At 46.0% G+C, this 17377-nt stretch overlaps 1 protein-coding gene across 2 annotated transcripts in view; it reads left to right on the top strand.

Moving 5' to 3' along the window:
- Positions 1-17377, top strand: part of LOC121554853 (E3 ubiquitin-protein ligase MYCBP2-like) — a 323061-nt gene that overhangs the window by 268941 nt on the left and 36743 nt on the right. For both annotated transcript variants that reach the window (XM_045212139.1, XM_045212140.1), the window contains 8 exons: positions 704-898; positions 5094-6821; positions 7173-7342; positions 7486-7730; positions 8084-8251; positions 9797-9954; positions 13676-13875; positions 14556-14714. In XM_045212139.1, coding sequence (XP_045068074.1) covers positions 704-898; positions 5094-6821; positions 7173-7342; positions 7486-7730; positions 8084-8251; positions 9797-9954; positions 13676-13875; positions 14556-14714 — 3023 coding nt within the window. The remainder of the gene's footprint in view (positions 1-703; positions 899-5093; positions 6822-7172; positions 7343-7485; positions 7731-8083; positions 8252-9796; positions 9955-13675; positions 13876-14555; positions 14715-17377) is intronic.

Below are 17377 nucleotides of genomic sequence, written 5' to 3'. Positions count from 1 at the left end.
GTACAAAAAATGTAGAACACCTTCCTAATATTGAGTTGTGCATCCCCTTTTGCCTTCATTCATTCCGGGGCATGGACTCTACAAGGTGCCGAAAGCGTTCAACAGGGATGCTGGCCCATGTTGACATCAATGCTTCCCCCAGTTGGCTGGATGTCCTTTGGGTGGTGGACCATTCTTGATACTCACCGGAAACTGTTGAGCGTGAAAAACCCAGCAGCGTTGCAGTTCATTAGGTGTTCCTAATGTTTTGTCATAATTCACCGGAATTAGTCAAACCTGAATCAATTTTCCCTAAAATCTTTCAGAGAAAATTTTATAATTTTGTTATTCCATATGGAAATGACTGAAGGACAGGATTTTTCTATGTTGTTGGGGAGAAAGCTGATGCCCTCAACGTTACTGCTACAGTACATATAGTACAAACAGTTTTATTTTCAGCCAATCGCCATTACTGTCCTGAAACCCCACCCTGTGACATCCCCCATTACCCCATTGTGACTTTAGTTTACCCCCTTCCCTCCCTATCTCTGGCATTACCTGTGTGGGAGATGATGATTGATCAATGGACATTTTAATGTTTAATGGATTAATTGATTGATTGATACCCCCCCCCCCTTTGGAATTCTATAAGACCATAGTGTAAGCTAAGCTGTAGTCCGTCCGTCCCCCTCCCCCCCTTCCCCTTGTCTTCCGTTATTTGCAGGTGACCAACAGTTGAGTGCCATACTGAATAGTGCCATTCAGTCTGGGCCCTTCCTCCCTCCAGCCGCTCCTCCCTCCTCTTCCTCCGTATTTGAGCAAGCCGCCCATCTTTCCTCCTCCTCCCTTGTCCACAGCCCATTTGTGTTTGGACAATGCCCCAGTTCCCAAGTGTCTCAGCCGCAGCCACAGCTTCTGAGTAAGTCTGTCTGTCTGTATGACAGTGTCGGCGCTTGTTTGCACAGGTGCTGCCTGGTCCCATCTTAACTCCTCCTTAGCTTATCACTCTTTTGTTTTGGATTTTTACTTTACATACCTATTTGTTTAGCTTATTTCTGGGATTTTTTTGGTGGGGGACCAATGACAACGTTGCTGTTATGGTCTGACTGCTGCTTACCTTGTCTGTACTGTAGCTGCTTGCTTTTTTTATACCAATGGTCTTTCTCTCCTTTTCGTCATCTTCATCCCCGATTTAAACAGAGATTCAGCGATATGAAGTGATCACGGGCAGCAGTCTGCCCAGAGATATGAAGTGATCACGAGCATCAGTCTGCCCAGAGATATGAAGTGATCACGGGCAGCAGTCTGCCCAGAGATATGAAGTGATCACGAGCATCAGTCTGCCCAGAGATATGAAGTGATCACGAGCAGCAGTCTGCCCAGAGATTGTCACATTTCTTGCTTCTCTCTCCTGCAATGTTATAGCTGCCTGACAACAAATGTTGATGAGTGCAGCCTCTGCCTTCACATTGTCTTTGTTTGTGTCAGAACCCTGAGTCGTTAGGACGTCCCCGGGACGTCACGAAATGGTTGCCTAAAGTCGTCAGGACGTTGTGTCATGGTCCCCTGGCAGTTTTGTCCAGTTCCCAGTTGGTCCCAGGGGCGTCTCCGAGGACGTTTTTAGGACAATGTGTCATGGTCCCCTGAACGTTCTTGGGATGTTGTCATGATCCGCTGGAGGTTTTTGTCTAGTTCTTGTTACCTGATGGTCGCAAAGAAACTTTCTCCCCCTCCAAAAATGTTGTTTTACCCAGGGCACGCGCGCCATAGTTTCATTACACATCAGCCCTTGTTACTGCCTATCAAGGCTCTGATTGGTGAACCACTGATTCAGTCACAGCTCTTTGTCTTTTGGCAATGCTAGGGACACCCACACACATACAGTGCTCTTAACATAGTGTTTTCAACTTACACATTTGACACACTTTGACATACATGATTACATTGTGTATGTTTCTTCATACAGTATTTTTTTTACATTGTAGAATAATAGTGAAGACATCAAAACAATGAAATAACACATATGGAATCATGTAGTAACCAAAAAAGTGTTAAACAAATCAAAATATATTTTATATGATTCTTCAAATAGCCACCGTTTGCCTTGATGACAGCTTTGCACACTCTTGGCATTCTCTCAACCAGCTTCATGAAGTAGTCACCTGGAATGCATTTCAATTAACAGGTGTGCTTCTTAAAAGTTGATTTGTGGAATTTCTTTCCTTCTTAATGCGTTTGAGCCAATCAGTTGTGTTGTGACAAAGTAGGGGCTTATACAGAAGATAGCCCTATTTGGTAAAAGACCAAGTCCATAGTATGGCAAGAACAGTTCAAATAAGCAAAGAGAAACGACAGTCCATCATTACTTTAAGACATGAAGGTCAGTCAATACGGAAAATGTCAAGAACTTTAAAAGTTTCTTCAAGTGCAGTCGCAAAAACCATCAAGGGCTATGATGAAACTCGCTCTCATGAGGACCGTCACAGGTATGGAAGACCCAGAGTTACCTCTGCTGCAGAGGATTAGTTCATTAGAGTTACCAGCTTCAGAAATTGCAGCCCAAATAAATGTTTACAGAGTTCAAGTCCTAGACACATCTCAACATTAACTGTTCAGAGGGGACTGTGTGAATCAGGCCTTCATGGTCGAATTGCTGCAAAGAAACCACTACTAAAGGACACCAATAAGAAGAAGAGACCTGCTTGAGCCAAGAAAATCGAGCAATGGACATTAGACCGGTGGAAATTTGTCCTTTGGTCTGGAGTCCAAATTGGAGATTTTGGGTTCCAACCGCCGTGTCTTTGTGAGACGCTTTGTGGGTGAACAGATGTGCATGTGTTGTTCCCACCGTAAAGCATGGAGGAGGAGGTGTTATGGTGTGGGGGTGCTTTACTGGTGACACTGTCTGTGATTTATTTAGAAATCAAGACACACTTAACCAGCATGGCTACCACAGCATTCTGCAGCGATAAGCCATCCCATCTGGTTTGGGCTTAGTAGGACTATCATTTGTTTTTCAGCAGGACAATGACCCAACACACCTCCAGGCTGTGTAAGGGCTATTTTACCAAGAAGGAGAGTGATGGAGTGCTGCATCAGATGACCTGGCCTCCACAATCCCCCGACCTCAACCCAATTGAGATGGTTTGGGATGAGTCGGACAGCAGAGTGAAGGATGTCCCCTGGACAAACCAGGAACTAGACAAAACCTCCAGGTGACCATGACACAACATCCCAAGAATGTTCAGGGGACTTTTTGGGGACCACCCAAAAATGGGACAAACCGGGAGCTATAAAAAGGTCACCCAGAGAATGTTCCCTTGGGACCATCGCGCGGCGTCCTAAGAACTAGTCAAATGAAAGTCCTGAACGTCCTAACAAATCCTGACATGGTCCTCAGTGACATCCTGGGAATATACAGGGAGCTAGACAAAGTTTCCCCAGAGAACGCTCCCTTGGGAACATCATGCAACGTTCTTAAAATGTCCTCAGTATGTCAGTGGGATAACGTCACGCCGCAACCCTTAAGTGAAATAATGGGAACGCTGCCGAATGTCCTCAGGACCCCGCTCCTCTTGGTAAATGCATATCTTTGATTCTACTTTTAAACATGAGCTCTGCAGCTCCCATCTCTGCTTAGAACTCTCAACCAGCCCAGGGCTGCACTGCAAATGTAGACTACCGTAGTGTAATCTATCAGATCTGAATTTAGGAAGCATCATTTTGTGTTCGAGTTACTGTATTAATTTACCACATTCATTCATTATTTTTATTTCTGAATCTCTAAAAAGTTCCCGGACGGGTACACTAAACTAAATGCCTAGAGAATGTGTCAATATGACCAAACTTACTAACCTTAACTTGCAGCACATGTGGTGCGCTAATCAGAAACAATCTCATGGTCAGATTAGTTGATATTCTTCTAACTATTAAGTATCAATAAAGTATGAGATGTATCAATATGTTTCCATTCACTGCATTATCTCAGCCCCGGGTTCAAACTGCAGTCTCCCAGCCCTAGTTCATGCACGGGGGGCCAGTATGAAAAAATGTATGCACTCACTAACTGTAAGTCGCTCTGGATAAGAGTGTCTGCTAAATGAGCCCCCCCCCCCCAAAAAAAGAATGCATCTCTTACTACTCTTTTTTTCTGTTCTCTTATAGCTGTCTTAACTCCAGCTGTCGGTCTGACTGTGTCCGTCTTTTGCACTCTCAATGTTCATCCTCTCTCTCTCTCCCTCCTTTCTCTAACTCTTTCTCTCCCTCTTTCTCCCCCTCACTCTTTCTTACTGTGGTGTGTTTCCTTACCTGTTCTCTCTACTTACCTGCACTCGCTTTACTCTTCCTCTCTGTGATGGTGTCCCTGCCTTCATGTCCTGTGTTTTGCTTTTCTGCCACTGTTTTCCGCTGTAGATGGTTCTTCATCACACAGCTTTGCATATTCTCAAGAGTGTGTGCACAAAAGCAGTGTGTCCACGGCTGGGCATGGTTCTGCTCTCAGGCAAAAGGGTGGGTAACATACAGAATGCATGCGTTCTTCAGACTGAACAGTGGGTGTCAGTTACTGAGCCAGTTAATGCTGAACAACAGGATACATGGGGTGGGAATAATGTCCCTAGACAGGATCCATTCTAAATACCAATTATATAATACCTAGCCTAGGGGACAGTGCTGGGCTGGGCTTTTCTCATCTGTTGCGCAATGATCCTTTAGCTACCCCTGTCAATGTTAGGGGCTTTCAGCAAATAGATGGACAGACCTTTCAGACATGCTTAGGTTGATTTAGATAATTTGGAAGAAGCTCAGTCACTATTTCAAGGCTCTTCTAGAATTTCTACCACAATTATGTCTTCTGCTGAATTGCAGTCACTAAAGTGAATTGGTCGACAACTTTCCACAGTCTGAGGTTTCTTATTATTTCTTTTAACATCATTTTCTCAGACTTTTCTTCATTTCCTCCCATTCGTTGAATTTTTCCTTCCCTTTCATAATCCCTTTTGTTTTGACCCTTAGATATTGAGTGTTGTACTCTGAGTAAACTGGATGTGCTGCCTTTTACAGTAAACCTCTATGAGTTATAGTATAACTGTTTCTATGTTGTGGCTGTCTACTAGGTAACTCAGGGACACGCCCCATGTCCCCAGCCTCTAAACACCGACAGGAAAGCCACTCCCCAAAACAGGAGGGGCGCGGTGGTCGCTCCTCGGACCACTCCAAAAGCAAAGACCTGTTGGCCAGCGAGGCACTGATCCTGCGGTCGGACACAGCCAAGCTGCGGTCAGACTCCCATAGCCGCTCCCACTCACCCAACCATAACACCTTGCAGGCGCGGAAGGCCGACGGGCGTGATCGTAACTCCGAATCGCCCAACCCTGGCTCCCGCTCCTCCTCGCCCAAGCAGAAGGACCTGTCCTCCTCCTCGGGGAGGTATAGCCCCTCTAGCACCTCCTTTCCGGGGTCCTCCTCCCCCCAGCATGATAAGAACCTTGCTCAGGACAAGAACCAACCAATTGACAAGAACATGCCAGAAGACAAGAACCAACCAGTCGATAAGAACATGCCACAAGACAAGAACCAACCCCATGACCAGAACCTCCCTCCCAAAGTCAGCCCCTCCTCCAAGGCTCGGCTGGACCTGCCCAGAGAGAGATCCAAGTCGGACTCGTACACCCTGGACCCGGACACCCTAAGGAAAAAGGTCCCTCTCACCTCGGAGCCACTGAGGGGAAGGTCCACCTCGCCCAAACCCAAACTACCCCCCAAGGACAGGAGCAGCAAAGGAGGTGACAGGAACACGGAGAACCGCACCCCGTCGCCCCATGTAACCCAGGAGGACCTCCACAGCGAGGTGGTGGAGGTGTGTGCGTCTAGCACTCTTCTTTCCAATGATGATGAAGGAAACGACGAGAACGTTAAGGTGAGCAACACAGAGGAGGGCTCCTCCAAGGTGCACTTCAGCATCGGCAAGGCGCCCATCAAGGAGGAACTGGAGAGCAGCCGCTTGTCGCCCAAAGTCAGCCGCAAGACCTCCAGCCGCCATGTGCGCCCCAAGAAGGACAAGTCGGGCCTGCTCTTCAAGGGCGAGAGCTCATCGAGGCTCGCCGAGCCCACCAAGCAGGCTATGTCGCCCTCGGTGGCAGAGTGCGCCCGGTCGGTCTTCGCTGCGTTCCTCTGGCACGAGGGCATCGTCCACGACGCCATGGCCTGCTCCTCGTTCCTCAAGTTCAACCCGGAGCTGACCAAGGAGCACGCGCCCATTCGCAGCTCTCTGGGTGGCCAGGGCGGCCAAGAGGAGAGGGAGAGCAAGCTGAAGAACCGCCACTCACTGGAGATATCCTCGGCCCTCAATATGTTCAACATTGCCCCACATGGGCCCGACATCTCCAAGATGGGCAGCATCAACAAGAACAAGGTCCTGTCCATGCTCAAAGAGCCACCACTGCCAGAGAAGTGTGAGGACGGCAAGGGGGAGCCCATCTCCTACGAGATGACCTCTCACCCCTTCATGAGGGCCAAGTCCATCCTGCCACTCACCCTCCAGCACCTTGTTGCATTTTGGGAGGACATCTCCATGGCGACCATCAAGGCAGCCACCCAGAACATGATTTTTCCCAGCCCGGGCTCCAGCGCCATCCTGAAGAAAAAGGAGAACGAGAAGGACAGTAAGAAGTCCAAGAAGGAGAAGAAGAAAAGAGAGAAGGCGGAGGTGCGCCCCAGGGGGAACCTGTTTGGGGAGATGGCCCAGCTGGCCATGGGGGGACCAGAGAAGGACACCATCTGTGAGCTTTGTGGGGACTCGCACCCCTACCCTGTCACCTACCACATGAGGCAGGCCCACCCAGGTAAGACCAACGATGGGTTTGGCTTTATTCCATACGGTTAGAAATATATACATGCCATGTTACTGTGCGAGGTTAGCCTACCTCTCACATATAAACTTCAGACATGAAAGTCCTGTGAAAGGCTGTATTTTGTTTATTGGTTGTGTGGAAGAAAAGAAAGCTTTAAAGCTGAAAATGTCTTCATACCGAGGCGGATGGTGGCTAACCCCATGACACTATCTGCACTGTATCTCTGCTAGTACAGCAGCACTACTCAATATGATCTTAGCATAGAGATAAGTGTATATGTGTTCTATGTACTATTTATGTCTGTGGATCTTAGCGTCATCTGGTGTGTTTTGTCTTGGGCAGGTTGTGGTCGCTACGCGGGAGGCCAGGGCTACAACAGCATCGGCCACTTTTGTGGGGGCTGGGCAGGAAACTGTGGTGACGGAGGGATCGGAGGAAGTACCTGGTACCTGGTGTGTGACCGCTGCAGGGAGAAGTACCTGAGAGACAAGCAGACTGCAGCCAGGGAAAAGGTACTGTACTGCTCAACGCTTCAAGTCTTACAATGCATCATTATAACTGTATCATAATGCATTATGCCTACAAGTGTTTCCCCAAACTTCGACTTGACCTCTTAGCCACCAGTTAACTTTAACCTCCCTCCCTACCCATCCAGGTGAAGCAGTCGAGGAAGAAGCCCCTGCAGGTGAAGACGCCGCGGGCGCTGCCCACCATGGAGGCCCACCAGGTGATCCGTGCCAATGCCCTTTTCCTGCTGTCCCTAATCAGCGCTGCCGAGCCCAGCCTGCTGTGGCACCACCCGCCTCGCCCACTTCACTCCACACTGCCCAGCCTCAAGGAGGGTGTCTCCGACGAGATGCCCAACAAGATCGGCTGCCTGTACCTGCAGACGATGGCCAGGTAAATGATAGCTATTGTGATGATGATCAAAATGAAAAGGACTGTAAAGACTGGGAGTGAAAACATTTAAGGTAATCTCTTTTTATTTTTGCCTCCCAGACAGTCTCCTTCTCTTTTGGTTTTATGCCCTTTGGGACGGCATTACACTTAAAGCGCTGTGGCCATGTTAATTGAAGTGACGATCATACATTTTGGTTGTGGATGGTGTCTTATCCATATCTCACGGACATATTACACAGTGAAAACAGTCATTGAATTCTTAACCTTTATTTGCTAGGAGGCAGCATCCACATAACCTAAACACTAAATATTTGAACTACATATGTACGTAAAACCTGTCTCCCCTCTTCCAGGCAACACACAGAGAACTTTGGTGGGTACCAGGATGACAACCTGTTCCAGGATGAGATGAGGTACCTGCGTTCCACGTCTGTCCCTGCGCCCTACATCTCAGTCACCCCCGACGCCTGCCGCAACGTGTTCGAGGAGCCCAAGAGCAACATGAAGTCCATGCCACCCAGGTAACACACACACAGACAACACACACGCATCTCTTTTTGAACGTAGAGATGAGCAGACTGATTATGTCTGTGTTTGTTATACAGTGAGGGGAAAAAAGTATTTGATCCCCTGCTGATTTTGTACGTTTGCCCACTGACAAAGAAATGATCAGTCTATAATTTTAATGGTAGGTTTATTTTAACAGTGAGAGACAGAATAACAACAAAAAACACCAGAAAAACGCATGTAAAAAATGTTATAAATTGATTTGCATTTTAATTAGGGAAATAAGTATTTGACATGGCTCCCAGGTGTCTTTTATACAGGTAACGAGCTGAGATTAGGAGCACACTCTTAAAGGGAGTGCTCCTAATCTCAGTTTGTTACCTGTATAAAAGACACCTGTCCACAGAAGCAATCAATCAATCAAATTCCAAACTCTCCACCATGGCCAAGACCAAAGAGCTCTCCAAGGATGTCAGGGACAAGATTGTATACCTACACAAGGCTGGAATGGGCTACAAGACCATCGCCAAGCAGCTTGGTGAGAAGGTGACAACAGTTGGTGCGATTATTCGCAAATGGAAGAAACACAAAATAACTGTCAATCTCCCTCGGCCTGGGGCTCCATGCAAGATCTCACCTTGTGGAGTTGCAATGATCATGAGAACGGTGAGGAATCAGCCCACAACTACACGGGAGGATCTTGTCAATGATCTCAAGGCAGCTGGGACCATAGTCACCAAGAAAACAATTGCTAACACACTACGCCATGAAGGACTGAAATCCTGCAGCGCCCGCAAGGTCCCCCTGCTCAAGAAAGCACATATACAGGCCCGTCTGAAGTTTGCCAATGAACATCTGAATGATTCAGAGGAGAACAGGGAGAAAGTGTTGTGGTCAGATGAGACCAAAATCGAGCTCTTTGGCATCAACTCAACTCGCCGTGTTTGGAGGAGGAGGAATGCTGCCTATGACCCCAAGAACACCATCCCCACCGTCAAACATGGAGGTGGAAACATTATGCTTTGGGGGTGTTTTTCTGCTAAGGGGACAGGACAACTTCACCACATCAAAGGGACGATGGATGGGGCCATGTACCGTCAAATCTTGGGTGAGAACCTCCTTCCCTCAGCCAGGGCATTGAAAATGGATCGTGGATGGGTATTCCAGCATGACAATGACCCAAAACACACGGCCAAGGCAACAAAGGAGTGGCTCAAGAAGAAGCACATTAAGGCCCTGGAGTGGCCTAGCCAGTCTCCAGACCTTAATCTCATAGAAAATCTGTGGTAGGGAGCTGAAGTTTCGAGTTGCCAAACGTCAGCCTCAAAACCTTAATGACTTGGAGAAGATCTACAAAGAGGAGTGGAACAACATCCCTCCTGAGATGTGTGCAAACCTGGTGGCCAACTACAAGAAACGTCTGATCTCTGATCATGTCTTTGTCAGTGGGCAAACTTACAAAATCAGCAGGGGATCAAATACTTTTTTCCCTCACTGTATGTGGTTGTAGTGTGTGTCATATCTGTTGGTCAACATTTCTCTGTGTTCATCTCTTGCAGTCTGGAGACCAGCCCAATCACAGACAGTGACTTGTCCAAGCGGATGGTGTTCCAGAGGTCTTACTCTGTAGTGGCCTCTGAGTATGACAAGCAGCACTCGGCCTCCCCGGCCAGGGTCAAAGCCGTGCCCAGACGCAGAGTCCACAGTGGGAATGCAGGTGGGTAAACCTTCCCCTGAACCACCAGACCAGAGGGCTTTGTGCCTACTTACTATTAGAACTAAAGGGTTTGGATGCAGACAAAAAATAGTTATTCTACACCTCACCATTATCCAATTAACCTGATATTTACTACACAAGTATTATGGTAATGGTCATTGTATGATAAAGACATTAAAATATGTCCTATTTAGTTTTCATATGATTTATTGAGTTATACCACTTCCCCACTGTTATAACAAAGCAAATATCAGTTTCTTTGTAAATATCAGGTGAATTTTAGCTGGAATAGGGTTGCAAATTACTAAGTGTTGCCAATTACCATGACATTTGTAATACCGTATTTAATAAGTATGGCATTTTTATTTATTGTTTTGTTATTAGGGGTTCATGCAGTGAATCTGATGAAACCCTATTGTATTTGTTGGCGTTCATTATTATAATTATTGTTAGGGGTTCAAGCAACAAAGCCAGTGAAACCCTATTGTATTTGTTGGTGTTTATTATTATTATTATTATTATTATTATTATTAGGGGTTCAAGCAGAGAAGCTGGTGAAACCGTATTGTATTTCTTGGTGTTTATTATTATTAGGGGTTCAGCAGCTAAGCTGGTGAAACCCTATTATATTTGTTCCAGTTTGTTCCTAGTTTGTTCCTAGTCGATCTCCAAACATTTCTGTAGAAAACCCAACGATAAAGCCTTGCGTTCCTATATTTTTTTGGGGTCTTGCGCTGTTGGCAGTAGGTGCACCCAATTCAGCTTTTCTAATATTGAGGAATATTTCACTTTCAGTTTTCATAGGAGTAACAACATGAATTTGTACATGAGGCGTGCGACTTGTTTCGCCATCAGCTTTAAGACGGTGTCCCTTTTCGGCCAGTGTCAGCGGAGGAAAGGGAGAGCTGAGGGACGTTGAGAGGCGGGCCCTCAGTCTGCTCCTCTCTCCCGCCGCTGAGACTGACCATCAGATGCAGGCCCGATTAGCCCAGTAAAATAAAAAGCTAAATATTTAAATGTATGCTCACTCAGCTGTGCCTCACAAGTAATACGACAACTGATAAATAGCCTACCTCCATTTTTTTAAATATATGATGTTTAAAAAATGGTCCGAACAACAATGCATTGGCAGGGAAATTCAAGCAAAGCCACTATGTGGTGAAAGTGTATTGGGCCTATATCTTACTGCACAAACCTCATTGCTACAGTACTGCATAGGCTTACATTTTATAAAGAAATGTAAAAAATATATATATAATAGCGGTAGACCTTGCATTTTGACTCAGAAAGTGATCTTGACTCAAAAATGGTTGATGACCACTGCCCTATTATGTTTCTTCTGGTTCATTATTGTTATTATTACACCAGTTCTTCTTGCGAGGAAAATTAACATGCAAATTCCTGTGAGATGGTAAGTCAGAGGAGGGTGCAACTTGACATGATAGTAAAGGCCCTTAGTCCACACCCTTTCATGCAATGCCGTGCCAATTGGCCACAAGGTGGTGCTCCAACAGGCGATTTAAATTGCAAACTTTGAAGGGTCACGCCCCTCACCCCCTATGACCTAGAGTCCTGAAAAAGTCAGTGTGTAGGTCCCTCTTCTCACAAGGAACACATTTTCCTCATGGACCCATAAGGTCCGCCATGATGAATTTTCCGCCATTTAGAATTTTGTGAAAATCATTTAAAACGTTACTCCTCTGTCCATAAATGCTACATACCAAATTTGGTACCGTCCGGTCCATCATTAGAAATGGTCCAAAATACACTATATATACAAAAGTATGTGGATACCCCTTCAAATTAGTGGATTCAGCTATTTCAGCCACACCCGTTGCTGACAGGTGTATAAAATCAAGCAAACAGCCATGCAATCTTCATAGACAAACAAGTGGAAACGTCTAGTAGCAACAACGGCTCAGCTGCGAAGTGGTAGGCCACACAAGCTCACAGAATGGGACCGTCTTTCCTCGGTTGTAGCACTCACTACCGAGTTCCAAACTGCCTCTTGAAGCAACATCAGCACAATAACTGTTCATCGAGAGCTTCATGAAATGGGTTGCCATGGCTGAGCAGCCGCACACAAGCCTGAGATCACCATGCACAATGCCACGCGTCGGCTGGAGTGGTGTAAAGCTCGCCGCCATTGGACTCTGGAGTAGTGGAAACGCGTTCTCTGGAGTGATGAATCACGCTTCACCATCTGGCAGTCCGACGGATGAATCAGGGTTTGGTGTATGCCAGGAGAACACTACCTGCCCCAATGCATAGTGCCAACTGTAAAGTTTGGTGGAGGAGGAATAATGGTGTGGGGCTGTTTTTCATGGTTCGGGCTAGGCCCCTTAGTTCCAGTGAAGGGAAATCTTAACGCTACAGCATACAATGACATTTTAGTCATTGTACTTCCATCTTTGCGGCAACAGTTTGAGAAAGGCCCTTTCCTGTTTCAGCATGACAATGCCCCCGTGCACAAAGCGAGGTCCATATAGAAATGGTTGAGATCGGTGTGGAAGAACTTGACTGGCCTGCAACTCTATCAAACACATTTGGGATGAATTGGAACGCTGACTGCGAGCCAGGCCTAATCGCCCAACATCAGTGCCCGACCTCACTAATGCTCATGGCTGAATGGAAGCAAGTCCCCACAGCAATGTTCCAACATCTAGTGGAAAGCCTTCCCAGAAGAGTGGAGGCTGTTATAGCAGCAAAGGGGGGACCAACTCCATATTAATGCCCATGATTTTGGAATGAGATGTTCGACGAGCAGGCGTCCACATACTTATGGTCATGTAGTGTACATCAAAAGCACATTGCACAATCTATTGGCAAGCGTGGTAAGGAATACAGAAGTAGCTCAGACTAGGGCAGTGTGCACAATTTGTCCTGATGGTGGCACAGTGGGCCCACATCTTGAACCCTGGCATTGCTGCTTGCAGCTTTAATAATAATAATAATAATTATTATTATTATTATTATTGTTCCTCTTCTTCCGTAAGGCAAAATTAAAATATACATTCTCGTGAGATGGTGAGGCCCAGGAGGGTGCAACCTTGGATGGTGGTACAGGGCCTTGGGACACACCTTCGCACGTAATGCCATGCCAATTGTCCACATGGTGCTGCTATAACAATCGATTTAACGTGCACATTTTGCGAGGTCACGCCCCTCACCCTGTGTGAGCTAGAGTCCTAAAAATTGTTACATAGGTCCCTCTCTTCACAAGGAACAAATGTGCCTCAAGAACTCATAAAGTCAGGCATTATGGATTTTCCGGTATTTAGAATTTTGTGAAAAACACTCAAAACGCTGATCCTCTTGCACCGAATGACCGATCTGCACAAAAGTTGATGAATGGCATCTATGGACCAATGTCTCCCAACGCAAAATTTTCTAGGCTAGTATGTCAAACACCATTAACCAATGAACTTGGGTGGGGTCTGGCAAATTTGGTGCCAATTTGGTGCTCCTGGAGAAAAATACGTTTAAAGGAGTTAACATCATTACAAATGGTCTAAAATACATCAAAGGCAGATTGCACGATCTGTTTGATTATGAGTTCTGATATTTGTCAAGTGTGGTAAGGAGTACAGAATTAGCTAATCCTAGGGCGATGTGTCCAATTTGTCCTGATGGGGGCACAGTGGGCCCACAGCTTGAACCGAGGCATTGCTGCTTGCCTCTTTAATTTATATAATATTTGTAACACTGTCCTCCCCTCCAGAAGTGGGTTCTTCTCTGTTGCACCACCCCTCCCCGGAACTGTCCCGTCTCATTTTGGCCCACGGATCCCTCAGTAAGGGCGAGAGGAACTTCCAGTGGCCTGTCCTGGCCTTTGTCATCCAGCACCACGACCTGGAGGGTTTGGAGGTGGCCATGAAGCACGCCCTGCGCAAGTCCGCCTGCAGGGTCTTCGCCATGGAGGTAACGTCCGTCAAAGAGATACTCGTACACATGACAGTGGACATTTTAGCATTTCCCATCAGAAAATGTGTCAAGCTGCCTGGGAATGCTAACTCTAGCTGGCCACGGAGATACGTCAAAGATACTCATACACAAGACCGTGGACAGTTATCATTTTCATAGGAAAATGTGTCACGCTGCCCGAAGTGCCAAGTTCATGCTTACACTAGCTGGGCATTTGTAGTTGTATACCACAAATCAACAGTTAGCAGCGTTACCTCAAATGCTAACGTGATTAGCCTATTGGGTAATCCTCTTTGAGGTACCTCAGTAGTCGCTAGACGGCACTGTTAGAAAGGACAAAAGTGTAGGCAATATCTGAGATGAGAAACTGATCAGAAAATGTATTGTTAAGGTTAAGTTAAGGTTAGGTTAGGGGTTTAGAAAGCACTGTACTTTTTTTATTTAATAGGATCGTCCCTCCCCTCTCTGGCCTAATGTGATCTAATGTGAACTGATTACCTTCAAACTCTGAAAAAATCTCACAGATAACGTTGGTCAACGTTGTACATTGTTGGTTTTTGGTACTTTTATATAAAAGTAAATTAATACATTGCTTCAGGTCTTTGCTGTGAAATTTAAAGGACTGTTTTCTGAAGTGAGTCTGAAAGCCACCATCTTTCTTCTCTCCCCTTCCTCAGTCATTCAACTGGCTGCTGTGTAACGTGATCCAGACCACCTCGCTGCACGACATCCTGTGGCACTTTGTCGCCTCCCTCACCCCATCACCCTTTGAAACTGAGGATGAGGAGGAGCAAGAAAACAAAGCCCCCGGGAACAAGGAAATCGTGATGGAGCAGGTGATGTTTGATTAAGAAAAATGGACCGGGGTGGTGGGGGGGTCATTTTATTGCTGCTATCTTCAACAGGTCTCTTGCTAAATACATCATCTCAATGAGACAAACCTGGATAAATAAAGGTTTTTATTTGAGGTACCGGTACAATATATTCAGATGGTTTATTTTTCAATGTACACTGAACAAAAATATAAACGCAACATGTAAAGTGTTGGTCCCGTGTTTCATTAGCTGGAATAAAATATTACATTTAATTATCTTTAAGGAATACCTGGAATAGTATAAAGTAATCCTTCTACCCCCCCCCACCCCCCCCATAAAAAAAAGAAGAAAAAAAGTGGTTGTCCCACTTGCTATCATAAGTTGAATGCACCAATTTGTAAGTCACTCTGGATAAGAGCGTCTGCTAAATGATGTAAATGTAAATGTACATTTGTTTACATCCCTGTTCGTGAGCATTTCACCTTCGCCAAGATAATCCATCCACTTGACAGGTGTGGCATATCAAGAAGCTGATTAAACACCATGATCATTACAAAGGTGCACCTTGTGCTGGGGACAATAAAAGGCCACTCTAAAATGTGCAGTTTTGTCACACAACAAAATACCACAGATGTCTCAAGTTTTGAGGGAGTGTGCAATTGGCAGGCTGACTGAAGGAATGTCCACCAGAGCTGTTGCCAGCGAATTTACTGTTAATTTCTCTACCATAAGCCACTTCCAACATCGTTAAATAGAATTTGGCAGTACGTCCAACCGGCCTCACAACCGCAGACCATGTGTATGGCGTCGTGTGGGCGAGTGGTTTGCTGATGTCAACGTTGTGAACAGAGTGCCCCATGGTGGCGGTGGGGTTAATGTATGGACAGGCATTAGCTACCGACAACGGCAATTGCATTTTATCGATGGCAATTTGAATGCACAGAGATACCGTGATGAGATCCTGAGGTCCATTGTCGTGCCATTCATCCGCCGCCATCACCTCATGTTTCAGCATGATAATCCACGGCCCCATATCGCAAGGATCTGTACACAATTCCTGGAAGCTGAAAATGTCCATGTTCCTCCATGGCCTGCATAGACATGTCACCCATTGAGCATGTTTGGGATGCTCTGGATCGACGTGTACGACAGTGCGTTCCAATTCCCGCCATATCCAGCAAATTCACACAGCTATTGAAGAGGAGTGGGGCAACATTCCACAGGTCACAATCAACAGCCTGATCAACTAACTCTATGCAAAGGATATGTGTCGCACTGCATGAGGCAAAAGGTGGTCACACTAGATACTGACCGGTTTTCTGATCCATGCCCCTACCATTTTTTTAAGGTACAGTGGGGGAAAAAAGTATTTAGTCAGCCACCAATTGTGCAAGTTCTCCCACTTAAAAAGATGAGAGAGGCCTGTAATTTTCATCATAGGTACACGTCAACTATGACAGACAAAATGAGGGAAAAAAATCCAGAAAATCACATTGTAGGATTTTTTATGAATTTATTTGCAAATTATGGTGGAAAATAAGTATTTGGTCAATAACAAAAGTTTCTCAATACTTTGTTATATACCCTTTGTTGGCAATGACACAGGTCAAACGTTTTCTGTAAGTCTTCACAAGGTTTTCACACACTGTTGCTGGTATTTTGGCCCATTCCTCCATGCAGATCTCCTCTAGAGCAGTGATGTTTTGGGGCTGTCGCTGGGCAACACGGACTTTCAACTCCCCTCCAAAGATTTTCTATGGGGTTGAGATCTGGAGACTGGATAGGCCACTCCAGGACCTTGAAATGCTTCTTACGAAGCCACTCCTTCGTTGCCCGGGCGGTGTGTTTGGGATCATTGTCATGCTGAAAGACCCAGCCACGTTTAATCTTCAATGCCCTTGCTGATGGAAGGAGGTTTTCACTCAAAATCTCACGATACATGGCCCCATTCATTCTTTCCTTTACACGGATCAGTCGTCCTGGTCCTTTTGCAGAAAAACAGCCCCAAAGCATGATGTTTCCACCCCCATGCTTCACAGTAGGTATGGTGTTCTTTGGATGCAACTCATCATTCTTTGTCCTCCAAACACGACGAGTTGAGTTTTTACCAAAAAGTTCTATTTTGGTTTCATCTGACCATATGACATTCTCCCAATCCTCTTCTGGATCATCCAAATGCACTCTAGCAAACTTCAGACGGGCCTGGACATATACTGGCTTAAGCAGGGGGACACGTCTGGCACTGCAGGATTTGGGTCCCTGGCGGCGTAGTGTGTTACTGATGGTAGGCTTTGTTACTTTGGTCCCAGCTCTCTGCAGGTCATTCACTAGGTCCCCCCGTGTGGTTCTGGGATTTTTGCTCACCGTTCTTGTGATCATTTTGACCCCACGGGGTGAGATCTTGCGTGGAGCCCCAGATCGAGGGAGATTATCAGTGGTCTTGTATGTCTTCCATTTCCTAATAATTGCTCCCACAGTTGATTTCTTCAAACCAAGCTGCTTACCTATTGCAGATTCAGTCTTCCCAGCCTGGTGCAGGTCTACAATTTTGTTTCTGGTGTCCTTTGACAGCTCTTTGGTCTTGGCCATAGTGGAGTTTGGAGTGTGACTGTTTGAGGTTGTGGACAGGTGTCTTTTATACTAATAACAAGTTCAAACAGGTGCCATTAATACAGGTAACGAGT

This window comes from Coregonus clupeaformis, chromosome 40, assembly GCF_020615455.1.
Source record: "Coregonus clupeaformis isolate EN_2021a chromosome 40, ASM2061545v1, whole genome shotgun sequence".
Classification (NCBI taxonomy): domain Eukaryota; kingdom Metazoa; phylum Chordata; class Actinopteri; order Salmoniformes; family Salmonidae; genus Coregonus; species Coregonus clupeaformis.
Note: the sequence above shows the minus strand (reverse complement) of the source record. Positions and strands in the feature narration are given on the sequence as shown.